The following is a 27,618-nucleotide window of genomic DNA, read 5'->3' as shown; positions in this document are numbered from 1 at the left end:
GAGATTATGCTCAAGTACCTGAAAAATAACAGATGCTGCTATGCTCTTCATAGCAGAGAATGGTGCTGTACACAGCCAGAAAACATCAGTGGAACATAACCCCAAGCAGCAAAATCATTGTTGAGATTGGCAAAAGAAAATTGTACTGTATTAGAGTCTATGGCTTTTCACATCTGCTAGGTTAGATCAGCAAGTACTGGCAACAGCTCATTCTGCAAATGGCCCAAATGTTTCCCTTCTGAGAATTTCACTTTAACTTAGTAAGCAAAATTTGTTCAAAGTAGATAATATTGAGTGTTGAAATAAGTTACCCCAAACTTTTAAACTAAAACACTTCTGAAAACAAGGATTGCTTTCATTAATGTATTATTCACTTAGTTATTTGGACTGCAGCACAGTAAATGTTTACATGTTGTTTGTTTTAAAAGAGATTTTCCTTTTTCCTAAAAGAAGTCCTGGTCCTTATTTTTCCTATTTTGTCTAGGTAGTAAAGAAAAAAAAATTCTTCCTCCCTGAGACAAGTAAGATGATAGAGCATCAAGTGTGTATTTGCAAAAGTCAAAGTTGGTATGTCATTAGTTATATTATATACATTAATTTATCCTATATGAGGTTCAGTTTCTGTCTTAAGAGTGTATTATCTAGCAAATGGTATGGAGTTTTGGCACTGTTACTGCTAGTATAGTATCAGTACCAGTAAGTCTGAACTCTCATACAATAGGATGTATCCTTTGGCAATATTTATTAATTTATATTAAGTTGTTAATTATTTCATGGAGTGTTAATACTTCTGTTTTGGAAATAAATCGCATATGCCATGTTTCCCTGGGAAACAAAATACTTAACCTTGCCATAACCTGTACAGTTTCCAGGCAGCACAGATAACGAGATGTCACTTACAGCAACATAAAAGTGCCTCCAAATATTGGGAATCCAGTTCTCTGTCTGGCTTGTGGATGTAATGAAGGATTTATTAAATGAATAAAAGATTCATTAATAAAGAAAAATCTCCTTTAATGCCCACATAATCCAATTAATAAATGTTTTGGAAGATAGTGATCCATTCGTTTTACTGTTTCGTGAGAAAATGTTGTGCAATACACAGCCAGAAATGTAGGTGGAATTACAAGAAGCATACAATGTACTCATGAAAGCACAAACAAAAAGACCAGCTGCTCAGGGACAGAAAATGTACTTCCTAAAGTGCTGAGCTGTTAAGCTTACAAGTAGTATTAGAAAACTGTAGTGGCCAGAAATGGTACTCCATTTATACTAAGATGATATCAATTTATCATCTAAGCATTTCACAACCATGTTAAATCTGGAACTAATACTGCTAGTATTATAGTTTTTCTTTTGCTAACACCAGTTGAATGCAAGTAGCAAACATTGTGTCATAACTTGCCCATTACAGCTCAGTAAAAGCTCTTCCAGCATTCCGGTATAAACTCCAACTTTGAGGGTTTAAAACTCAATCAGGAAATTTTTCTCTGATTTGGAATGCAAGTTCTCAACTTAAGAGCACATTTTCTTTCCTCAAATTAAGGCAACCATTTCAGACGTCTGGTATGTGGTCACTCTGAGACCTGTGTGTTTCACACAAACATCTCATACGTAGACTAGAACAACTCCTTGAGAGTTACACAATTACTCCACTGAACACTCAGCTAGGGTCAAACTCTCAACCAGGTGTTGAACCAGCTTCTTAAGTTGCGCATGCACATTTTGAGCATTTGTACACGCAGAACCCAAATTTGTGTGCATAAACAGGAACTTAAACTTGCAAATTAGAAGGACAGCTCTTCAATTAACATGTGAAATGTACTTACTACCTGGAAGGCCTGCCAAGAGAGTGTAGACGAGTGAGGTTAAGGCACAGCAGTTCCCGGAAGCATGCTGAGCTTTCCCTGCCCACTAGACCTCATGGGAGCCTCAGAGGGGACACATTAAGCCTTACTGCCTCCAGAATAGTAAGCTATACCCCTCCCCCATCAGTAGGTGCTCAGGCTGGATGAGAGGGATGCCTCCTAGCTGAAGACAATATCTCTCCTTCTGCTTTCTTCCTCAGTCTCTCTGAGAAATTCTGGACTTGAGTTGGTGGCACCTGCATCTCCTACAGAACCCTCTAGAGCCCTGTTTTCTAGGAGGGCTGTGATCTCCTGCCCATTTCAAGCTATGTCCTGACTGGTAGGAGTCTGTTCTGAACTTATTCACCTGGGTGAAATGCCTCGGATAGGTTGTCAATGTGCAAGGCTAGGGCCCCGTTGGGGTAAGTGCTTCAGTGATTTCTTTGGTAGGAACGTCTTCTCCACTGTAACTGCATTTCAGGTTCACACCTCAGTCTTCTATTGCTCCGAGTTCAGTAAAGCTTTGTTCACTAGGAGATCTGCGTCTAAGACACTTCAGCGTTCTGTCAGGTGTCCTCCAAATTATGATATGGCTGTTACCTGTTTGGGCTTGGTCAATTTCCAGCTGTTCCTGTCATACTTATCCCTACCCATACTTGCTGCACATATAGTCTATGTGCCGCACTCAGATTTCAGTGCATAAAGAGTTCTGTGAATAACTAGGGGAACTGGTCTTCATTTAGGGTTCTGGGAATAGTTGAGGGTGAGGGTCTATTTCTCCAACAGACTATGAGAAAAGGAGGTTCACCAGCTGCAGGAACCACCTCAGCCCATGTTCACCAGCATGGGATGAAGTTTGTGAATACTCTGAACCTTGAACTCATAACCCAGTTCAAGTTGGCGGAATTTCAAAACTTTTTTCCTCCTCTTTTTCTCCCTCAGATAAGAGACTTGAAATGAACTGCTTCATTCTACTTTCCTGTGATTTAAAACTTTGGAGCTCACTTAGTAAGCCAAACTTTGTAAGAGACGCACAGCACTAATAATACTCCTTACCCATTTTATAGGGGTGTTCTGAGCTTGCTTAATGTTTGTAAAGGTTTTTGAGATCCATGGATGAAAGACTGTTATATAAGTGGCTGTTGTTATTGCACTTGGAAAGCATATGAAGTGAAATGCTGGCTTGATGTGAGACTACTCTGTGCCTGCTCCTTACAATCATATTTTGACCTTGGCACGGATGCTAGTGTAAAATGTTCCGTTTGTAGAAATAGTGTGATGTTTAATTTTGTTCAGTTAATTTCCTGGCTGTGCTCGTTTGGTGCTAGCTGACTTCTTTTAGGCTTTATCGACATGCAGACTTGCACTGGCTTAACTAAAGGTTTGTTTTAAAAGCAGCTTAGTTAAGCTGGTGCAAGGTTGTGTGTAGACGCTCTTCGTTCGGTTTAAGAATAACTTCTTTTTGTTTAGCTTAATTTTTTAATTGCACCCCATGAATTAGTAGAGTGTTTTTTTAGCATTATTGATGCGATGCTGGCAACTAGTTAAGGTACTTAATGTTCACTTACCTTAGTGACAGCTCATAGAAATTAACCAAAGTTTGACTGAGGATTTTTTTTATCTGAACATCAGATAACTGAAACTCTTGATTATTGGAAGGTCAGATTCATTATCCCAAGATTTGACTTCACATAACCACTTTCTGTACTGCAGTCATGTTCCAGGAAATAAAGACTTCAATGCACAACCAGGGGAGCTGGCCCAGCAAACACTTTCTGCAGTCAGAGGACTTTCCCAGGTCAGAAGACTTTGAACACGATCTTAAGTCTGCTGGCCAGTTCCCCTCGCATAGCTTCCTACCCATATCAGGATGTGAGCACATATGATTTTATATGCTGTTAGACTTCATCCATAGAGTCTTATCTGCTGATGTTCTGCTGAGCCAACCAGCCCTGGGAGAACAGAATGTTTATAAGAATGTGAACCAGATAACCGAGTTTCTGTTGTTAAAAAGTCCGGATACCGGTGTATAATGTGTATTCTCAAAGTGAAGCATTCAGGTCTACTCCTGAGCAGATTTTTGTGTGTGAAAGTATTTTTGCATTAAAGAATAATCTGTTCCTGCAGCTCATTTCCTTTGGAAGTGTAGCCTCACTTGTGACATCATCATTGGTAGCTATGGAAATAATTATACTGTATGATATAGAGTATTATGATATCAGATGGGGAATAAGCAACAAGAACAGATGAACTGTTAAGGAATAGAGAGGTTCTTTGTTGATGTAGTCAGTAATCAAAAAATGGATCATTATAGAATTGAGCAGCAAGTCTGACATACTGGATAAATTGCAGAAATGCTTTTCAAAGTTTTCCACGAGGCACTAGTAGTGGGTCAATCTTGCAATCCTTACACAGGTAATCAGTTGACATGAGTAAGAGTTTTGACTGTATCAGAAGTAATGGATTTGCTGCGTCAAATGCTCATATTTGAGGGAAGAGGGAAACATCTCAGGGTTTCTAAATGCCAACAAGAAATGTGAAAAAAAATCCTTAATAGCCAATTTTTTTGTGGGATTTGCTCAAGAACAATACTTTTTTTTTTCTATGCTGACCTGGTGTAAATGGGCAAAGCTCCATTTAAGTCAATGGAGTTATCTCCTTTTACGCCAGCTGAGAATCAGGTCAACAGTTCCCAGCCCTGTGCACATTTCTGGAAGATATAGATTGTAAACTCCTCAGGGCAGGGATTGTGTCTACCTGTGTGTTTGCAGAGTGCTTAGCTCAGTGGCGCTCCAAATCTGTCTGAAAGTGCAATTTTAATATAAATATTAAAAATAATGACAATAGAGAGGTTCAAAAGTGAGTTGAGGGAGAAGTTTAGTTCTGGAGAGAAATTAGCAAGAACATAAGAATGGCCATACTAGGTCAGACCAAAGGTCCATCTAGCCCAGTATCCTGTCTTCCAGCAGTGGCCAATGCCAGTTGCCCCAGAAGGAATGAACAGAACAGGTAATCGTCAAGTGATCCATCCTCTGTCATCCATTCCCAGCTTCAGACAAACAGAGGCTAGGAACACTATCCCCACCCATCCTGGCTAATAGCTATTGAACATAAGAAGGATGAAGCTAGCAATGAGGTTGTTTTATAAGGAAAAGTAAATAAAGAAGAGAAAGGGGCCAAGAACAGAGGTTTGAGAAACTTCATGACAGAGTATGTAAAAGGGGGTAGATGTAAATCCTCCACCAGAAAATTTGTTAGGGAGTTGCCAGAGAGCAAAGTGCAAGAGACATTAACTCCTTGTCTTCTGCTACATTGGCAATATAAGAAATAATAATCTATGCCTGTCGTATTGAAAATGACAACACTGATAGGTGTTGTCATGGCAGGGAACAATATATTTTATTTCAAGATTCTAAGGTATTGTAAATATGCTCAACAGAACTCTTTTAACTTAAAAAAATATGGTGGAACTTTTGGTTAAAGGTGGATTCTATATTCTGGAAATCTTAATTTGTCCAACTATTCCTACATTGTTAACTATACACTTTGTACCTGCATGTCACCCAATAGCCATCTGTAAACTGAATTTAGGTTTGGAAACTGCTGTTCTCATACATTTCCTGTTTTTCTCAAGTCTGCTGTATGTACATTGTGGGCAAATGTTTCTTGAATAGCAGTGTAAACATTGTAAATAAATTTACATGTAGTATATGTCAGTTTATTAATTCCTCTATCTAATATGTGGCCACATACTATGTTTATATGAAAATAATTCATTTCTGTACTCATCACCAATACAACTATTATGCTTTATAATATTTTATGGCAATTCAGGATAGTTTTATCAGAGGAAGAGATCTATAAAGCCTTTACTTCTTTGTAAGCTGGTGAAGGCAGTCATGGGCTGAAGGAATGTGATGATCCAGCTTACTTAAACTCTTCTATATTGTTTTCTTCTGAAAGAAACTAATCTTCATAAATACATTGTTAAAAATGAACACCACACTATAGAACTATCTCTTCTCCTTTAAATTGTATTCAATGACTTTTCAAAGCTTTCTGCTCTTTCCTCTCTCCCCATTCCCAGGGTTTTCAGTATCCGTAATAGATACCTACCTGTCCTTCCATTTTTCTAAAAATTCCCATCTCAAAGACCTCACAGTCACCATTCATCTGACTGCATAGAAATTTCATGTCCTCAAGAACCACTGAGATCATTCTTAATCATGGGTATATGCGTGTGTGTATGTGGAAGGGGATCACTTCAGAGAGAAACTTTGCCACAAGGGTCAAATAATCTTCCCTGCAGCCATCTTTCCTGATTTTGTTGTTCTTTGCACCTGGGGTGATTTACTAGTAATAAAAGTCCACAAAATTATCTTTGCAGAGTTTTCCAGCAAATTTTTACTAAGGCTGGGAAACAGGTTCCCCTTCACAGAGTGAACAGGGAGTTCTACCCCCCCATACCTATGCAGTCCAGGGATCCTAAAGAGATCATTGCCATCCATGTGGAGGTCACATGGTGTGTCTCCACCAATTTAGTCCTAGAGGACCCATTAAAGCAACACCAGGGTGAATTCCCGGCCCTGTTGAAGTCAGTGGGAGTCTTGCCATTGACTTCAATGGGGACAAGATTTTACTCCAAGTCTCTTGTCCCAGGACCCCATTTTCTACATCATTCCTGACAGACACCTATTAGTAAGCAGCTTCTTGATGGGAGTTAGACTAGTTTGCCATGCTGCCCAAGGAATTATTTCTCTCTTGCAGTCTCAGTCTGGCTTGAAAAGGGGTTGTCATTATCTTTTCAACCCACTAAAACCTGTTTCTTCGTGATTGGTTAAAGGATGTTCCTGGTAGCCAGAACTGGTGGCTCTGTCTTGCAAGTCTCCAGTGAGAAGAGGGCACTCTCCTTCCTTCCTTCCATCCCAGTTAAGAAATCCTCTAAAAGATTAGACTATTCTCTGTATGTATTTATGCCTGATGTTCTTTGTCTCTAGCACTCAGGAGAGTAAAATTCAACTAGTAGAACTAGTATTAAAGAATCATGCAGAGCTGCAGAGGTTCTTTGTCCTATGAATAACTACTAGCTTTACTTTTATTTGAGGGCTAGCTGCCTCCTGGGCAGAAAGGGCATCATCCTCTGTCCTAGAGATATGCCATACCCTACTCAGTGTTCTCTTCACACATTTCCCAGGTGCTACTCAGTAGAAATGAATGCCTCCCGGGAGAATGCCTGGGAGGTCCTTCGTTCAGTGATGTGAGTCAAGGCTGTTTTAATCCTCTCACCTTTCATCGTGGGTCTTCCATGTGCAGGAGAGCTACAATTAGACAGATCCCATTAGTACCAAATCTGGGGAGACTTGAACAGAAATTAATTGCATGTTACCCCTAAACTTTGCTTCTGTGAGAGTTCCAGCTCCCTGTGATGAAGACTGGACATTTCTAGCATGTGTGTAGTTTATTTAATAGGGTAAAATTAGTCATTTGCTATGGAATTCCCAGCTAATTTGGTGCAGAGGTTGCTCATAGGGTGAGGTGGCAAAAATCCACCTGGGGGGAAAGGATCTATCTACCTGTGTGAAGAAGAGAGGAAGGAGTAACCTATTAGTCTCAGGCACTGTGAGGGTTTTCAGAGGGACACAATGTACAAGTAAGACAAACTTACTTTCAGGTCTGAAAAGGCAGATCCCTGAGAACACCGGATCCTCCTTCATGTGATGGCCCAGCAGGCTCTCAGCAGGAGGCATCACAGCCACCACTGAACGTCACCTGAGCCTGATCATAGGCAAGGTCTGATTGTGTCTCAGAATTGCATATTTTTAAAGTCCAAAATATTTGTGCATTATATGCTGCAGAAAATGAATATAAAGATATTTTAAAAAGCAAATCAAAATGCATCATATTGGGGAAAACCAACTGACTTGCTTGGTGCTGGTTGACAGGCTCTAGCATGGTTCAGTGGTGGGAGTTAAAGCAAGTGCATACTAGGAAAGAGGCAGAGGTTGGAGGAAGTAAGAGATGGGGGATATAGGTGTTCACTCTGCAAATCTGAGTATAAACACAAATTGTAAGGAATATAAGTGTTGCAATGCTCCCTGATGCTCTTTGTGGCGAAGTAAGCATGTAGCACAGGGGCAAAGCTCTCCTCGCTACCCTGTACTGTGGACCTCTTCACCGCACCACATAATTGTGTTATTTTGCATTTGTTCTCACATGCCGAAGTTCTTTTGACACTGTTTGCTATTCATTGCTAGTGCAGATGGATACTTCAGTATTGTTTGCCTTCATCCCAAGAATACAGTTTTACCAAGTGTTTATTTTCTTTAAGAACTGCTTGAGACTCCCTTAATCGAAGAGGAAGTGCAAGAAACAGAGTCATGGGCCAAACCTCTTGTCCACCTTTGGCAGAAAAGAGCACCCGATTTCATTGCTGAAAAAGAATATAATGCAGCTGCAGCCAAAATGGAACCCCATTGTGCCATTTGCACTCTCCTTATGCCCTACTATAAGGTAAGCCGGATTCGAATAATTCAGTAGTTATTTGGAAAGGAGTCTTTAATGTCTCTTTTATAGCTATGCATGACAATAAAATTAAATGATGCAAACACTAATCATTATAGAAGGTTAATTTGTGACATGAAAAGGAAAGGAAAAATTCATTTCTAGCTAAGACTCATTAGTATAGAAAGTGAAGTATTAATCACTACATAAGGGGTAAATGATCCACCAGCCACAGTAAATAAATTTTTCAAGAAGGATTTACTGGCAGGCCTCCTTCTAATTTTCCCCCCACAGCCTGTGAGTAGAAGGTAGAGTAGCCGAGTGGCTTCTTCGTGGCCTTTACTACAGTCCATGGGCTTGCAATAAGCACTGTGCACTCATTCCTTGCAGGGGAGACAGATTTGAAGATAGTAGAACCATGTAGTTGTAGATCCACTAGTCACTTCCTTCCTTCCCCAAAATTTCTTTCTGCATTACGGTGGAAAGAAAGTTATTCAAGGGAGGACAGAGTCTTACTGTTTGGCCTTTTCCTGGTCTGCAGTCTGCAGCACTGCAGAACCCCTGTGGTTTAATGGTACTTGGGCCTTTTGGACAGCAACATTTCACCCAGAGAAAACATCTAATCTACAGTACTGTTTGATATATGTTTGTGGAAATACCAATATTGAATGTCAGGTGAAAATTCTGACATAGAATCATCGAGTTTCAGATCAGAAGGGACCACCAAATCATTTAGTCTGACTTTTGTGATATCACACTGACGACCAGACTGTTGTCATAATAAACTCCTTAATATGAACAGGACATAGGTACAGAAATGAGATAACAAACTTTCTACTACTCTGTGTAGCTTCAGCCTGCAACTGCCTTATGCTGGGCTTCTTTGTGACTGCCCCCAGCAGGAAGTGTGTCCCAGCAAACTAAAGACTGTATCTATAGTATACAGGAAGTTTGGCATCTCTACACTTCCTGGAGGACTTACTGTACAGCACATCTTCCCATTTTTAGATCCCTTTTTGAAATTTCCTGCCTGAACTAAAACACTGTTAAATTAAACTATCAAACTATTACAAATTCACTAACTGACCTAACTCTTCAGGTTGCTAAACACAACCTTAACATGTCTCAATCAGTCTCTTGGGACATTTCAGCAATCTTTCCAATCTGCTGTGTTGCAAACCCTCTTTGGTCAAATCCTTCTCTAAGGTTCTGCCTCATTATCAATAACAGGGTCAGTTTGGGAATGGTTTTCAACTTGTATGTCTGCTCTCACTTCACTTGTCTCAGCCAAGTTGTCAGGTATATTGAGCAGATGCTTATTCCTTCATGAGGTTGTGCTTTCATCTGAGGTCACTGAGTCCAGAGCGAAGTAACTCCTCTTTGATCATTGTAGCTTCGACTTGTCAAATTCTTACTACTTTGTTTTTGTCTTTTGTCTTTGTTTTTAACAATGGAAGACGTCTTGCTCCTTTATCATACTATTTTATCTGATTGTACTTTCCTAGTCTTTTTTTCTCACTATCACAGGCTCTTTCGTCATCCTTCATTTGTATCCATATTTGGTAATAGAATATTTATACATCTGCTCTAAAGGAGTTCAGTAGGTGACTTTCCACATTGTGGTGATGTAGCTCTGTAACTGGAGTAGTGATAGAAATGGATCTTCTCTTGCATCCACTTTTTTTCTGCACGTTCTTCACTATACATACTCCACATTAAGATAATTAATTGGCTTGAGGGTATATGGGACTTAATGTCTCATGCCGAAAGTCGTACATTTTAGCAAAGTCCAGGAATTCCCTGTTCTTGAATTGTAGTCCATGATCAGTTATTACTATTCTCAGAATAACATGCCAAGCAAATACAGATTTAATGTGCCTGACAACAGTTGCAGATGTGGTATCTTCAAGTTTGACTACTTCTGAGAAATTGGTTATAACCAGGTGATCATGTCTTCCCCAGTTTAACACATCAATTCCAACTTTGTCCCATGGAATTGCAAGTGATTAATTTTGCTGGATTCTTTCTGCTGGGAATTTTTGTATTTCTGATGTTGCACACCTGTCCCATCATTTCTTCGATGTCATTATTAATCTGTGGCCAGAATACAACTTCTCTAGCTCTTCTTTTTGATTTGGTCATTCCCAGGTACCCTTCATGTATTCAATCCAATATTTTCCTTATCACTATTGGAACTGTGATTTGTGTTCCCTTCAAGAGCATTCCTGCAATCACTGAAAGCTGTTTTATAGCGGGACTAGGCAGGTGGGAAGTTTGGATTTTTTTCCCTCTTTTACTTATTGCTTGTATCATTGCTTGCAACATTTCATCTTTAGCTGTTGCTGTCTCCAGTTCATCCCATATGCCTGGAGATACAGCATGTGACACTTACCATGTTCACAGGTATGTTTACTGCTTGTTCCAGGTCATCAAGCTGTGTATTGACACCTGAAGCATAAGTTCTTGATAGTGTGTCTGCCATTACTAAATGGCATCCAGGTTGAAACACCTCATACTTTTGTATTTTCGAAAGTAGTCACTATATCCAGGGTGGTGCTTCTCCAAATCCCTTTTTGTGTATTTCAATCAGTGGTTTTGATCAGTTTATGCTTTGAAGCTACAACCATAGAGAAAGTTGTGAAATCTTGTACATCCATACACCAGACCTCATATCTTTTTTCAGTTTATGCATACATCTTCTCTATGGCATATAAGAGTGGCAACCAATCATAATCCGTTCCATAACACTGGTCTAGTACTGCTCCCAGCCCTCCTTTCAAAGTATGTGTGCAGAGCTTGATGTCCTTCAATGAGTCAAAGAACTGCAGCACTGGAGGTTATATCAGAACCTGCTTTAAATAATTTAATTCCCTTTTATGCTCTGGCATCCATGCCCATTTGGTGACCTGGTGGAGCACAAGTCTTAGGTGAGTTGTGCAAGCTGTATAGTTAGATATGAACTTGCTGAAATAATTCAACATGCCTAGCAGTCTTTGAATTCCCTTTTTATCTTCAGGTTTCAGCATGTTCAATATTGCCTGAACCTTTGATTCATTGGGCAAGATTCCCTTCGAGGTCAGTCTCTTTCCCAACTATGTTGTTTTTGTTGTTTGAAATTGACATTTGGCTGTATTCAGTTTAATGTTATTAGCTCTCACAGTTTCCAGTACTCTCCTCGATTATTCCTGATGGTCAGTGGCAGTGCTGCCCCAAATTATTAGTTCATCCACAAACACTTTCATATGTGCTACACCCTTTAGGATCTGGCTCATTGTATTGTGAAATATTTTTGGAGCTGAACGTGTTCCGAAAGGCAGTGTGAAGAAGTAGCATCTGTCAAAATGGTCTGTTCGAAGTCAGATCTTGGAGCTCTCAGTGTCCCAGGGCATCTGCCAAAATCCAGTGATACATTTAATTTGTTGAAGAATTTGGTTCCTACCACCTGACAGCAGTTCTCTTCTTGTGAGCAAGTGGAAGTGTTCTCTGGTTTTGTTCAGCTCCTTAGAGTCCATATACAGCCAAAGTCCCCTCCTTTTTTTTTCTCTACAGTTACTAAGGAGTGAACCCAATCTATCAGTTCTTTTATTCTCTGAAGGATACTATTTGCTGTCATGTTTTGAAGCTCTTAAGGCTTGTGGAACTTTTCGTGTAGTGTGTACCACAGGTTCTTCATCTATTAACTGTATCTTGCATGTTACTGAAAAGCACTCATTTCCTGTGAATACGTCTTTACATGATTCTATTAATACTTTCATATCTGAGTCTAGGTTGTTGTTCTGTCTCTCTGTCATACATCCTTTTATGAGACCAAGCGTCTCACACCTGTGTAGGTCCAAGACTGGTTGTTTGCCTCTGCCACAATCTCCTGTCCATAAACTCTTTTTTTTTTTATTGTATTCGCTTTGTATTTAGGTGTCAGCATGCACTCTCCTGTCACCGAAATTGTTCCCCCATTATAGTCTTTCACAGACACTTTCTACTCCTCCACAGTTGTGTTCCTTCCATCTCTCTCTTTCAGTGTTTGTTATTACATTACTTGTACCCCAGTGTCTATATTGTATGTCACATAAGTGCCATTTGTGCATGTCAAAAGGTGGCTCCTCCTCAAGTGCCATCTTATAGCAGGTTGCAACAAAAGTTCCAAAATGTAGTCTGTTTATCACCCAGTCATTAAAAACCCATTCCATTTTGTCCCTTGACATGCCACATACCATACGACGGAACCTTTTGCCACACCTGGACTCTTTGTCAGTCCTCTTCCATCCCTCGTTGCCAGGACGGCCACCCCGGCCCTTCCAGCTGGAGTGCAACCCTGCTTTTCCTAAGTGAGAATCCCCACAGCCTCTCTGCTGGGAGATTATCCTTGCCAGGGGAGCACCCCTCACTCCCCCTGGTCCATTTGCCATCTCACTGTTCCCCTGGGTCCAGCTCTCTGGTGCAGAGACATCAGTGGATCCAGCTCTCAATGGTGGAGACGTCTGCAGATAACTTCTGCCAATATTCCCCGGCCTTCAGCTTTCTCTGGTTCTTGGCTTCGGCTCTCTGGCTTAGAGCCAGCAGGCACCTCCCTCTTTTGCTCCTCTTACCTTCAGCCCTCTCCAGGCTCATAGACTCATAGACTTTAAGGTCAGAAGGGACCATTATGATCATCTAGTCTGACCTCCCGCATGATGCAGGCCACAAAAGCTGACCCACCCACTCCTGGAATAATTCTCTGGCCCTGGCTCTGGGAGCTCAGCCAGCAAACCCCTCTTGCTGCTCTTCTTGCCTTCAGCATTGCCCCCAAAAACATCATCTTCCTTTGACAGCTCTCATTTCATGCAGATTTCCTCCTTCCAGGCAACCCTGACTCATCAGATCTCTTTCACTGTGTTTCTCTGGTCCTTTATAACTCCCAGGCGCTGCTCCGCCCTCTTAATTGGCCAAATGAGAGCATCTTTACTGGCTTGGGGAGGTGGCCCGACTTCATTTACTGGGGCCAGCCACCCAGTGACAGTGCACATTTTAATTAAACAGTCTGTTGCATTTTCATATTCCTTCTTCTCTTTAAGAACAGCTCTTCCTCTTTGTTTGAAGAATCCATTTTTGCACTCAGTACATGAAACCTGCATTTTCTCCGCGCATTTTAGCGTAATGGTTGGATTTATTACGGTTTCCACATATTTGCCCGAAGGCTGGGCGTTTACTATACTCTTGTTGATTGCCACATCACTGACTTGTTTCCTGCTTTCCATTTTCCTGTCACTGGTCAGTTTAATTTCTGTGAACTTTCCCCTGGCTGGCTTAATTATAGTACTGAGTCATGTGCTCTGTGCCTTTCTCTAGGCTTTTTATTTCTGTTTCTGTTTGTTCCGCTGCTTGGCATATACATATTTCCCTTTCTAGTGTCATATCCATCTCCCTTAGTAACTGTTCACAGATTCTTTATTGTTACACCCCAGGACAATCTGGTCTTTAATGAATCTTTTAATATTCCATACTCACAGGACTGACTTTTTAGTTTTAAGTCTGTGACAAACTCCTCTATTGTGTTCTCATCCTAAATACATCTCTCTCATAAGTAACATTTTTAGAGCCACAATGATCTTCAAACAATTTAGTTATTTCTGAACATTTCTTCTCTTTCCCCACACCATCCGTATGGAATGCACTGTATACATCTAGGGCTCCTGTGCCTGGCACTGTTAATCTTTTGCTCATCCTCCAGTTTATTTGTCCCAGTGGCTTTCATATGCAGCTCAACTTGCTGCTTGAATGTTTTCCAGGCATATTCAGCATTTCCCTTGATTCTCAGTGCTGGTGTGGGGGAGTTGTGTGCAGTTGCACAGACTATATAGCAGCCACTGGGTCTCATTGAGTTATGCTGTGCCGTCCACTCCTGGTACCATGGATTATCTCACTGCCAAGGAAATCGGTGTCACAATAAACCCTTTATTATGAACAGGAGTATGCACAGCAATGAGGTAACAAACTTCCCATTATTCTGGAGCTGCAGCCCACAGCTTCTGCTTCTACAGTGTGCAGGAAGTACAACCTCCCTACACTTCCTGGAGGACTTACTCTACAGCACACCCTCCTGTCTATCACAGGCCGCTAACACCGCCCCGCCACCTCCACACAGAGTGCACATTTGCTCTGTCACACCCAATGCTTGCAACTTGATACAATATTAAAGCTGAATCTTGCCCATCAAAATATTTTTAAAATAACGTGCTTGGGATGGGACACACATAAGTGCAGTATGTCTCTTCATATTTAAGACAATAATTCATACACGGTTTTAGTCCTGGCTTGGAGATCACTGCTTTGGTACCCTTTCCAAATGAAGTGAAATTGTCTTTAAAGAATGAGGCATCGGGCAGAAGCAAAGGATTTTATTGACTCCTGTGTTTGTTTTTAACTATTGCGTTTTCGTAAATGAATGGATCCAATGTAAAAGTGAGACATACAGTACCAAGTACAAATCATGCTAATCTGAGCACAATAACAAGAAAAATAGTGTTTGCTATCATCTCAGCCATTCCCACTTCTAGCAGAGCTGCCAGCAAAAAATAATGATGTTTACAGCTGTGTAGCATAGCAAATATAAAAACTTTCATTAGTCAGGCCATTCTTAGCATTTTTGTGAAATAATTTCATTTTGAAAGAAGTAAGCACAGTAGAAAATAGCAGTAGTTTAGTAGTTTGACAAGCTCTAGAAAGCTGCAGATGTTGGCTGGACAGCAGATTGACCTATAGTATAGAGAGCAGTGGTGCTCAAACTTTTTCAGTCACACCCACCCCTTACCAGTAACAAAGGCTGTCCGTGCCCCCCACCACTACTGCATAGCCAAGGCATTCTCAGCAGTGGAACTTGGGCTGAAGGCGGAGCTGGGGATGGGACAGGAGCTGGAGCTAGGGGCGGAGTTGGTCTGGGGGCAGAGAGGAGATAAGGGCAGAGCCAAGCTAGGGATGGAGCAGGGGTTAGAGTGAAGCTGGGGGCGGAGCTGGTCTGAGGGTACACAGGGAGTGAGGGCAGAGCCGGGCTGGGGGTGGAGCAGGATTAGGAGCTGAATGGGGCTGAGGGAGGAGCGAGGCTGGGGTCTGAGCTGGTCTGGGGGAAGAGCAGGGCTGGGAAAGTGTGGCACTCCCTCCCTCCGCTCATGGGGCTGGCCCCAGTGCATGCCCCCTTCCTCCCCCGCAAACGTTCCTCTGTGCCACCTCTAAGGCGGCGCACTCCACAGTTTGAGGACCACTGGTGCAGAGGGGAAAGGTCTGTTGACTTAGGTATGGCAAGCCTTTCCTAGCCCAGAAACCCTACAGTTCAGTGTCTGGGAACTGTAGAGCTTCTCATGAGACGAGAGCTCAGCACCTCAGATGCTCCCCAGAACTATATATACTAGACCTGAGCCATCACTCCCACCGACACTGCACAGGCTATAGAAGTTCTGGAAGCCCTTGAACTGGAGTAATTCCTTTGTGGGAGCACTGGTCAAAAGAGGGGTAAAATAGTCCCTGTACCACATGGGAGTCAGGGAGTAGCTGTAGCAGTGGGGTGGTAATTTTGGTTTCCCCATGCTGCTGGCCAGGTGACTCCCCACTGTATCTTCCTGCTGCCAGTGAGGGAGCTCCTGCCCGGGGACAGTTAATGGTAAGACTCCCTTCTTTCCCAGCTGCGGGTTGTATGTGGCAAAGGAAGGAATACTCAGACATACATTGCTACTTTATATCGGGCTTTGCAGAAAGAGGCTGCTTTGTTGAATTATCCTACTTGGTTGACAGGAAAAGAACCCGCTACAGTCATATTAACAGGGCACACTAACCTACTCCTGGAGTTTGAGGTGCAGTAGCGTCATAGTTGAATATGAGCTGGATCGGGCCCAGGGGACTCAAAATTGTAGTCATAGCAATGGTACAATAAAGTGAGCACAGTTGTAGCAGCACTAACTTTTAGACTGCTGGAGTGCTATTTTTAATCTAAGACCTACCAAAATAATCAAGTAACTAAAGAAAATGGTGGTGACGGATGCTTTGGAAGCAGCTAATTTTCTTTTGAAACTATTAAACCACTAGTGTAAGAACTGAAGGGGAAAAGTGTGTACATCCAAGTCAAAATAACAAATAAATAAGCCTTTTTGTGTCTTTTAGTTAAATATAAATATTGTGTATTTCCAGCCAGACAACCATAATGAAGAAAATTATGCTTGCTGGGAAACAAAATCAGATGAAACATTTACGGCTGGTGAAAAGACTAAACCACTTATTCCAGAGATGTGTTTTATTTATAGCGAAGAAAACACTGAAAACTATCCATCAAATGCCTTTATTGAAGAGGATGGAACAAGTCTTCTAATATCCTGTGCAAAGTGTTGTGTACAGGTTCATGCAAGTAAATAAACTAATCACTCAATTTAAAGAAGTTGTGATTTACAATTTTGCCTTATTTGCTTTATTATGGTTTTTGAGTAGCAAGCGACATATACTGAGTCTATTCAGAACAGTTTTATATGTAGTCTTCAGAATTGTTAGGGTAAAACTTTATATCAGAACATCAAATATTCCGGGAATTGTTAACTTCGTCTGTGAAAACAGCAAATAATTGGAACCCTGTAAATATTTGTTAACATCATTATGGAACAGACCAAAAATTTATATATACAATTTTCAGTCTCATCTGCTGGAATCAATCAAACTTAGCATAATAAAATACCTGTGCAACCATATCACCTTCTGCTGTGATCCCACTAGATTTCAAAAGTCAGGGCCAGGTCAGTACTTAGATGGGAGACCTCCAAGGAATACTTTCATTATTAAATAGATGGTGCCTTCCTTCTAAGTCAGTATTGAACCAATGGCCCAGCATAAAAATAGGGGAAGCTGTGATGCTAGAGGTGCCATCTTTCAGTTGAGAAGTGAAACCAAGGTCCTTGACCACTTGTGATCAATAATTGTCCCACAGCACTTTAATTAACTATACGGGCATTAGCCCCAGTGTCCTGGTCGGGGGTATCAGCCCCAGTGCCCAGTCTTTCTCCAATTACTAATGTGTGCCTACCTGCAATTCCTGTATCTGTTCCTTTCTGTAAAATTCACCCTGAACTTTTGTTAGAATAACATGTTCTCTTCCTAGTCTAAACTGTTGTGTAGTGTTGTGTTGCCCTGTTAAATAATTAGAGTGAAGCCCTGGCCCCACTGAAGTCAATGAAAGTTTTGCTATTAACTTCAGTGGGGCCATAATTTCACCCCAATATATTTTTCCCCTTTTCAGAAGTGTCAGGTGGAGTGACTTCCTACAGTACCTCAGAGAGGTGCTGGGACTTAATTAGTTAACGTTCGTATAGCACACTATGATCCTCATATGTAAGTGCCATATAGTTGGAAAGATTTAGTGTTACTTCATTTATCGGATTCTTAATTTTTATCATATGGAAAAATATCATATGGACTAGAAAAAACTAATAAAATGGAAGGTTCTCAGAGTTGAGAACTAGATGAATTGCTACCTGTGTCCCCTATAAGTTGATTATGCAGTAGCATTAGACTTAACCTGGGAAGGGGCTCATTAGTTAGTCATTTTGATCACAAGGCATATGTTACTTTAGTGTTTGTATACAGCTGAATTGTGTGGAGCTATAGACACCCAGAAGGGCAGAATATATTAATCAACCCAGCTCTCTTATTCTAGGTTGTTATGGTGTTCCTTCTCATGAAATCCATGATGGATGGCTGTGTTCTCGGTGCAAAAAAGGAGCCTGGACAGCTGTAAGTTGCATAGTTTATTTAGTTATCCTATTCCCTGCAGACCAACAAAAAAAAAGTACACAAGGTGTTGTATCTGGAACACAGTATATAGGGCTGAGTTCTTCTAAATACACCATTTATTGCTGGTGACGTGTTTTTTTTCTTTTACCAATATTATTAGATTTAAATGTAAAATTTCACTGTTTTGAGAGAGAGAGTAAATTTCACTGTTTTGAGAGAGAGAGAGCCTTGAAAGAATTTTACATTGTCAAGAAAATTGCTAGCAAGTAGATTATGTTGTTTGTAGAATATTGTCCAAGAAAGCAACCCAAACTTTGACTATACATCAGAGGGAAAAGAAGAAATGAAATATACTCTAAATAGTTTAGTCCTAGAGAATGTATGCATGGGAATCTGGGGAGAGCAGAGGAAGGGAAAGCTGAATAATAAATTATCAGCAAGTATGAAATTGTTCTTTTAGAGCATTTATGGGTTTACACCAGCAGACAGTCATAAAATATTTCACATGTCAAACCATATATGCATATTGTATGATCAAAAAAGAAAATAACACGGGGACAAAATGTTATTGGAAATAGATGGATCCTGTCCTTTCAGGAAAATTGCATGTTTCCATAATCTTTTTTTTTTCAGTAATACTTTTCGATAAAGTGTAAACAATAATAAATTTGGTTAAGAAGATAGGTTATTTAAAATAATTAAAACTTGTACAGAATGTTAACATTTTCCCCCAGGGATCAAGCAGATCTCTGACCTGAATAATTTGCATTAACTCAAACAATGGGATTCAAAAGGAGGTTTTATAACCCATGTCTCCAGTATAGGCTCATAGGATATTTCTCAATGTCTGCTCCTATTTTTCATAGTAACTGATGGAAGAAATGTAGTGTTCACTATTAAAAAGTTAGCAATTACTATGCCATGCTGTCAAAACTCTGCACTCAGAATATGCTATAGTTGCAGGATTTCTGATGCCCTTAATGGCAACTTTGGGTAAATGCTGACTTTTTAGCAACAACCACTCTACTACTAGGGAATGGCCATTTATTTTTTCATTTAGCCATCTTATGTCTAGAATTTAGCCAATCTGCCTTCCCCCAACAAACTTCTGTTACATTTTATGGCAGTTGTGTTCTCTGGGAAAGCATTTCATTTCATCATCCAGTTAAGAAATGCAAAGCTATAGGTGACAAAATTGATTAATGAACACCACCCTCCTGATTTAATGTGGTATAATCATTTCATCATTACTTACTAAATGTGATTTATATGAATCTAATGGATGGGATAACTGAGTTGTAAAGCTATCTATTAAGCACGCACTATCCTTGATAAAGAAATATTGGCCACTTTAGGCAGTAGAAAATGAAAGGCCAAACTTTGCAGATTGGCTGTCTAAACTGAGCCTGGGAAATTTGCACATGTACCTATTGCACAAACAAACAAACATTCCAAGTAGGTCACTACATACACACAAAAAGCACTAATGCAGATTTTATTTTTGCATATTCAGTGAGTGTCCACAGTGTAGATGTTACCAACTGACCATGAATTCCCCAGGTTTAAATAGGGATCCATCTAAAAAAGGGACATTAAGAGCATGCTTGAGGCCTGGAGGCAGTGTGGTTTGGAAAAGGGAGCACTGGACAGGGACGCAAGATACTAGGGTTCTATTCCCAGCTCTGGCCTGCTGGGTGACCTTGGGCAGGTCACGGCCCTTCTCTGTGCCTCAGTTTTTCTATTTGTAAAGTGCTTTGAGATCTACTGGTGAAGAGCAAAGTAGTAGTATTATTATGGCAATGCCTCAACAAGAAATGCATTACTGTGTCATTGTTCAAATAACTCCTTGTCTTGACACCTAGTGGAGATATTATCCCTGGATCATTTCTCTTAGAGACTCTTTTCCCCCCCCCAGTACATCCTGCCATGCTGGTTGGGGTTAGTTGGGACACTGCAGTTGTATGTGCTCGTGTATTAACTCAATGTAGGGCTAGAGTTAAGGCATTTTCAGTAGCAAGCCCCACACTGCGAAATTAACTCCTGGTGCAGTTCTGTCAGAACACAAATCCTATTTTAGGGTGCGATGCGAGATACATCTCTAAGTTCAGGCTTTCTCCTGGTAATGCATATTGGATTCCCTAAGGCAGCTAGTCATCTCTCATCTGACTTCTGTTAAGAAAACGTAGTCATGTGCCTTAGAAATGTGAGTAATAAGAATCGGGGTGAAATTTCCAGATACTTTGAAGAAGACACAAGTGTCCACCCTACTGGAAAATGTGACATTGCTCACTGAGGTGGGGCAACTCCCTACCCCAGTCAAGAAGGGGTTAAAGAGCTCCTCTCAACTCAGTCAGCTCCAATCCCCTACTCCCATAAGGCCTGTCAGTGCTGGAGGTCCACAAAAGGGAGGATCCTGGCTCAGGCGGGGTGGCATTCAGGCAGTGCACAGAGATCCTGGTCCGAAGGAGCTGTCTACTGGGGAAACTGTTAAGAGCATCACCGCCTGAACCTCCTGAGTAGTAGGTATGGTGTACGTATTGACTAAGCTGAGTGGAACAAGAAGGGAAATAATGTTTTAAAACTGACAGAAATACTTTCTGATTTATAAGGATGTAGTCCAGTGTTTGCTCAGTGCATAGTTATTAAAATGTGTGTACTGAATCAATTTCTATTTCTGTAAAATGTTTTCATGTTTCTCTTTGGCTGGTCAATGGAAACACTTGTTAAATGCTCTTTATCAAACAATCAGGAATTTCAGGACTTTGGAAACTGCTTTTGTAATAGTTTTTCCAGAGTCGTGGGTGGGTGGGGGGAAAGGCAAAAGTCAATCCTTGCAAGTGACAGGGTGCCTTTAACTGAGAATCTAATTATCTGTTAAGTGAACAGGGTTAGACAGCCCGGCTTCTCTGACAAAAAGTTTGTCAATTTCCTTTCAGCAAAGGGACAGCTATGGCATTTCTAAGTGTTGGGGTTGTAGGGCGAACATTCATGAACATTCCCTGAGTGACTGCAATAGGAATGGAAAGCCACATTATGTTCAAAATACTGAGAACCTTCAGAACATTTGCTTGAAGTCTGGTATTAGGGGGGAGGGATAGCTCAGTGGTTTGAGCATTGGCCTGCTAAACCCAGGGTTGTGAGTTCAATCCTTGAGGGGGCCACTTAGGGATCTGGGGCAAATCAGTACTTAGTCCTGCTAGTGAAGGCAGGGGGGGTGGACTCGATGACCTTTCAAGGTCCCTTCCAGTTCTAGGAGATAGGATATCTCCATTAATTTAAAAACAACCTATACCTCTGACTGCTATGTACAGCAAAAACAACACGGCTACCCCCAGATAATATATACAGCAGCGTGACTTAAGGGAAAAAGCAGAGAGTTTACATTTTTTGTATGTAATAAGCATGTTTAATTATCAAAACACAGTGAGTAAAAAGTATAAAAGAATATGAAATCCCATATTTTGTTAGTTTCATGTTGAAGGAAGGCAAGAAGTGAAGGTCCTGAAACAGCTCCAGAGTTGGAGATTATTTAAGAAATGTTCCTATTTAAAAGCACGGGAGTGTCACATAACAGGGTGATAGGTGCAATATAAGAACATAAATAGTTAGATAATATGTGGTATTGTCATTTATTTCATATGAGCGGCAGGTTGAGGAGGAATCTTAGGGCTTAGTAGGAAGTTGAGGAGGTGGAGAAGAGGGGTAGGGTTGGAGAGGTGTCTGGAGGCTGAGGAAAAGAGGGTATTGGAACTGGAGACGAGGAGGCACAAAGGACTTCAGGATTTCTGTTTCTGTGTTTTCAGGAGTACATGAGAATAGTGATGTTTCTAGGAGATTGGAAAGGACTGGGTGGTAAACCAGGGTCCATCTAGTTCACCAGTCTTTTATTTTTCATTTGAAGCCCTGTGTATAATATATTTAAGTGAACTTTTGTAGTTTTAGGTGTGTGTCGATAAAAGTGTTGCAAGATTATTAGTGGTGACAACTTCATATTAATCTAAATACAGTTTGGTGACCTGTGTGAAATGAGGAGTTGGCCTCAGTGCAATTCTTTTTCCAGATTTGTCTACATAACAGAAATCGCTGTCTGAGTGGCACAAGTTGACGTTTTGGTTGGGAGCATCACTGGGGATATCAAAGATTGAATGGACTTATTAACTGCCTTCTCATTTTTAGAAGTGGTCCCTTGGTGCTCTAGAAGCACACTGATAGGATAACTTTTGGAAATATATATTAGTGCTTCCTATTTATTTTAGCTGTTCTATGTTTACCTGGAAAATTTTCAGGGCTATAAATCTGGCATCTTTTGTTAGCGCTAAATTTACTTTAAGTGTTTCCTCTTTAATCTAGCATTCAGTATCCTTTATTACCACATTTAGCTTAGTTATGCCAATACAAACAAATTATTTTATTAGTGTGAGCTATGGGACTTGAGAGAGGATAGATATTGAGGTGAAATCCTGGCCCTGCTGAACTCAGTGGCAAATAGGATTGTCAATTTTGGTTGGATGTATTCCTGGAAGTTGCATCACATGGCAAAATCTTCAATTAAAGATTAATATTTCATTCCTCAGGACTCTAGGACAGTCCTGGAGGGTTGGCAAACCTAAGTGGCAAAACTCCCATTGGCTTGGTTGCGTGATTGAATGGCATTCTTAATTCAGTAAGGGGAAACGTCTGTAATTTTACTTGGAGGGGAAAAAAATTAATACTTATCAATGTCAAACACAACTTTAATAAATTACCGTATTGAAATTTTATTAATATGGAACCACATTGCAGCCATCTACATGGTTCAAAGTTTTGATATTATTTTTGAATCCTATTTGTCATTTTAGGGTCATGTTTACAAAACTGTCTTTTTAATGTCTCTGAAATGATGCTAGAGATTGACACTAACATAAAATCTCATAGTTTGCTAGTTACATTTACTGTGGTTCCCTTTTAACTGATGTGCCTCTTAAAAAGACTGCAGTTAATTAAAATGCTATTGCCGGGGTTATTGCTTTACCCTTTAAAAATGTGCAACTCACATTATTCCCCACAACCTCTTCCTGAAAGCTTTGTTCTGTCTTTGGGTTCCACATTTATATTGCTTTTGTGAACCTGCTTTTGATTTTTATCTGCGTTTTAAAATATATATATATCAGTTACATTTAGTGCTTCAGGAGATGGCGGCATTAATAAAGAAATTTATTATTTGCTTAACGTTTTAGGGTCTTGGTACTATAGAATGTCTGTCATGTTTTACTTTCCAGTTTATGCTATTCTGGATCCAGTTTTCTATAATAAACCATGAATATAGGTTATTCATGTAAATATACAGTTCTTCATTAGGCTAAGCATTGTTTAGATGCTTCAACTGTGGCATATGGTGGCCTTTAAAGATCCTATAGCATTCCTATCATTTCTAAGTCACCAACATTGTACTAAGCACTGCCTAAAACATGGTAAAAGATGTGGTCTGTGCCTCAATGAACGGACTGTCTAAACAGTGCATTCAGTACAGTCTGAACATATAATTACACACAATTAAAATGCATAGAATACAGGTGAAATTTTCATGCAGTCTGAATTGTTTTCTTCTTTCCTTTCCCCCCATTATCTGAGGGGAGTTAGCACTGAACGCCTGATGGAAGAATTATATTCTGAGAAGGGATTTGAATGCAGAGGGAGACTACATGATAAACAACAAGACAACAGGGTGTTCCATCCATAAGGGGACAGCATGGGAGGATACAAAAAGGGTGGTCAGGTGGGATGGTTGGAAGGAGTGGAAGCAATGGCAGGGATGTTAACCCCAGTGTCCTGGCCAAGTTCCAACTTGGTGACTGTTAGCTTAGAGTGGAAAAGGCATTTTTCACTTTCTTTCCAAAGCTATTGTTTACTGGTGTTGTCCTGTTAAATAGTTGCTGTTTTCTCTCCAACATTTTATATTCAATTAATAGGAGACTTGGTCTCTGTGTGTAATTTAATTTTGTATATCTGTTTAAGTTTGTAAACTTTGGGATGAAAGGCACTATAGAAATGAAAGTCCAGAAAGCTGTTTTTCATTTGAGTCCCTGCGAGGAATATGACAGACATTTGAAAGTATAACAGATTCTTGGTGTACTAAAAGTTACAGAGTCCAGGCTGTTTCGTTTGGTTGGAAATTCCTTCCTGTATTTATTAGCTGGGCGAACTGTGTCCTCTGAAATATTCAGATGCACTTTATTTTCTTTGGTTAGCAGCTGCTTCTTCTGTAGTAATTTAGGATAGGTTATGCTATTTGTATACTTCATGATACTGTTCTTGGGTAGCTTCAAAGATGAAATCTGCCTTTGATCTAGGTGATTGAAGCTGAAGTAGTCTTAAAGGGATTGTCTTACTGGAACACTGAAATAAGCCAAATACACCTAATGAATCTAGTATTTACTGAGAAATTTTACAGATGCGAGAGCTCCCTACATAGGCAATCAAGAGTCCAAAGAAATGTCTGAATTAGCGCTAACATCTTAGACATTTAAATTGTGCATGTCCTACAGGGTGACTGCCATTGCTCATACTGAGTTCCTATAAACAAGGCATTCCTGTCCTGTCGATCAGGTGGAATATTACTGTTTTTAGGAGTTTACAGGAACACACCATATTAAGCTGTTTCATTATGTATCTGTAGGACCCAATATTTTAAAGAAGTGACTAGTGATTTAGAATGCCTCTGTTTTTTGGACCCCATTTTGAAACACGTTAAAAGCACCATTTTAAAGCTCAGGACTTTCTGAAAATCAGCCCTTTAAGGTACTTCAAGATGAGCACTGAAAATCACTAGTCACTTATGAAAATTTATGCTCCTATATTTATATAGGTTTGCATAACTTTTAGTTTATGGAGCAGATCCTCAGCTGGGTTAATTGTCACAGCTCCAGGGAGGGTAATTTACATTAGTAGGAGACCTGCTCCTGTATGCTTATGATAATAGACTTCTGACTATTGTTGTCATCTAATTAGCCATGCCAGTATTTAGGCTTATCCCTGCTTTCGCTATGGTTAGTTTGCTAAAACTTTTAAATAATATGAAAATATATTTTTACTTATTGAAATGTATATATTGCAATTTAAATATGCATTAAATATTGAAGTATATTCATTGTATAGTATTGGCCCCAAGCCTGCTTCTCCTGAAAACAGTGGTACTTTTGCCACTGGATTGGGCCCCATGTGTTCTCTGTAAGAGTCATGCAACAGAGACATTCTTATATATAAACAAAGTAGTAACCATAGTGCACAATAGTAAATTGTATAATGAAAAATATAATGTAATATAAACTAGTATCCTTAGTCTTTATAATGAAATGCATAAATCAGATAACTGCAAATATTTATTACTCTGCTGCATAATAAGGAAGGTTTTGTATAATATGGTGAAACTCCTACATTGCAGCAGCAGCCATATTTTGTGTGAATAATACATAATTATGGAATGATTGCCACCCTACTCCCGTACCTTTCTGCACCTCTTGAGGTCCATTGAAGAGCAGCATGCCGATAAGCAGACTCATTATGGTACATATTAGTACTTTGAGTTCCACTGCTTTATGTTTAATTTTTCTCTCCAGAAAATTCTAATTTAAATGAAATCATGAAAATATTATATGCAAAAACATTTTGTAGTATGTAGTAAATTATAGGATGGCTATTTAGTTTTATTACCAGTAACTAACCCCCTCTAGCACAGCTCACAACATGTCAACTCTTGCATCATTCAGCGTTTGCATGCACCCACACGTAAGATAATGCACATTTATATTTTACTGTGCAATTGTTATTGTTTGACTGATAATTATTTTTGAGACCGAGGAAGAGTGACATTGAATCCATCTGTGTTAGAGTACTGCTCACAAAAAATTAGCCACAAATCATCTCAAAAAATAAAAAGACCAAACGATTAAATGATTCATCTGTGTAGTTCTTGAAAGTGAAACTGTATCATACCTAGCTTCTTGATTGAGAACAAATGCCTCATTAATCTTAAATACCTCAGCCAGAGAACACTAGTAAAGTCAGGAAGAATAATGACCGACATTTCAGGGAACGCAGCATACCGTACCCTGTGCAGGAATGCCATCAACCCTAGGCACTCTGCACAAACATACATACCTTTACTTTAAAAAAAAAAAAATTGGGGAAGGAGAAAATGGGGAGGAGAAAGGAAAGAAATGTGCTCATAGATACTTACTCTAAATGATGAAAATAAATCCAATCAATGAAAATGAAAGAAACACTTTAAGTCAACTTCACATGGACACACGTTTTACACCTTAGCTGCTTTAATCATGCTGAGACCAAAGAATAAAGTAACAAAATAAAGCATCTCTAAATGCTGAGTATGTATTATATATTACCCCTCATGGCTAGGTGAATGAGAAGTAATATCTAACTTTTCAGTTTACTTAGCAGGGCCACACTTTCAAAGGTGCTGAAGTTACACCTGCAAAATATGTATGTATGTGTTCAGTCATATAGGTACATGTGTATTTGTGAATGCACAGGTATGTTTCCTGAGCTCAAGCCATTGTTTTCACACTAATTTGTAGGTAGTCTTTCCCAAGGGTAATAAAGTCAGTTTTTAAGACTCCTTCAAGAAACATTAAATACAGAGGGTGAAATCCTGGCCCTATTCGAGTTTTGCTAATGATTTCAATTGGGTCAAGATTCCCTGTCTATCATTCTCTGTGTGGGAGAAGGAAGTGCTCAAGATAATTTTAGCTAATTTAAAAGCACTATATTCTGTTATAGAGTTACAGCAGGTTTTTGCAGTACTACTACATTTCTGTGATTTCTATGATTCTTAAAGTGGCCACAGGCACTCAGTCTTTACATGGAATATACCGAAGGTGGAAGCTGCAAACTGGTCTGATTGGATTTTGTCACGTTAGACTTGTCCCTGCTACACTTTGAAAGTGAGGAGACTGCATACATGTACACAATCAAATGTTATCTGGCTCTCTGAAATTCTGCTGCTGACTGTAGTTTTAGAGAGACAGGGAGGTACAAATGCACCATCACAGAAATACTGCAGACCTTAATCTGCTTCAGAATTTGAAGTCACTTGCCACAGAAGTGACAACTGAAAGATCAGAGATTTGAAGAGCCCTGGACAGTGTTTCAAGGATGCTGCATGGTGTGTTAATAGTAACCATGCAATAGTTCTTCATTTAGTTGTTCAATTATTTGTATGCAGATGTGCTTTAAATACATAGTATTTGATTTCCAAATTCAGATTTAGTGAGAATGGATTTATGTTCCATTTATATTTCCTATTAGAAGAGCCTAATACATGGATTGAGGTGGGCAATTCTTAAAGCTCATTTTATTTCATTTTATTTTATTTTGGTTTGGGCCAGGTATTAAAATTGTGACTACCTGAGACATATTTGGCAAATCAGCTAAAAAAAGGACATTTAAGACAGCAACTGGAGACTATTTTGTATTGGTATTTCTTTAAGTGATCTCTTCTAAAAGAGCCATTGGAACATTATTTAATTCTACA

At 39.8% G+C, this 27,618-nt stretch overlaps 1 protein-coding gene across 1 annotated transcript in view; it reads left to right on the top strand.

The window, feature by feature from the left end:
* LOC112116425 (lysine-specific demethylase 4C) overlaps positions 1-27,618 on the top strand; it is a 438,460-nt gene that overhangs the window by 293,037 nt on the left and 117,805 nt on the right. The window contains exons 17-19 of the mRNA XM_026646385.1: positions 8,176-8,357; positions 16,503-16,716; positions 18,013-18,089. Coding sequence (XP_026502170.1) covers positions 8,176-8,357; positions 16,503-16,716; positions 18,013-18,089 — 473 coding nt within the window. The remainder of the gene's footprint in view (positions 1-8,175; positions 8,358-16,502; positions 16,717-18,012; positions 18,090-27,618) is intronic.

This window comes from Terrapene carolina, unplaced genomic scaffold (assembly GCF_002925995.2).
Source record: "Terrapene carolina triunguis isolate 2854851 unplaced genomic scaffold, T_m_triunguis-2.0 Scaffold35022, whole genome shotgun sequence".
NCBI lineage: Eukaryota > Metazoa > Chordata > Testudines > Emydidae > Terrapene > Terrapene triunguis.
This window is presented reverse-complemented; position numbering and strand designations above follow the sequence as displayed.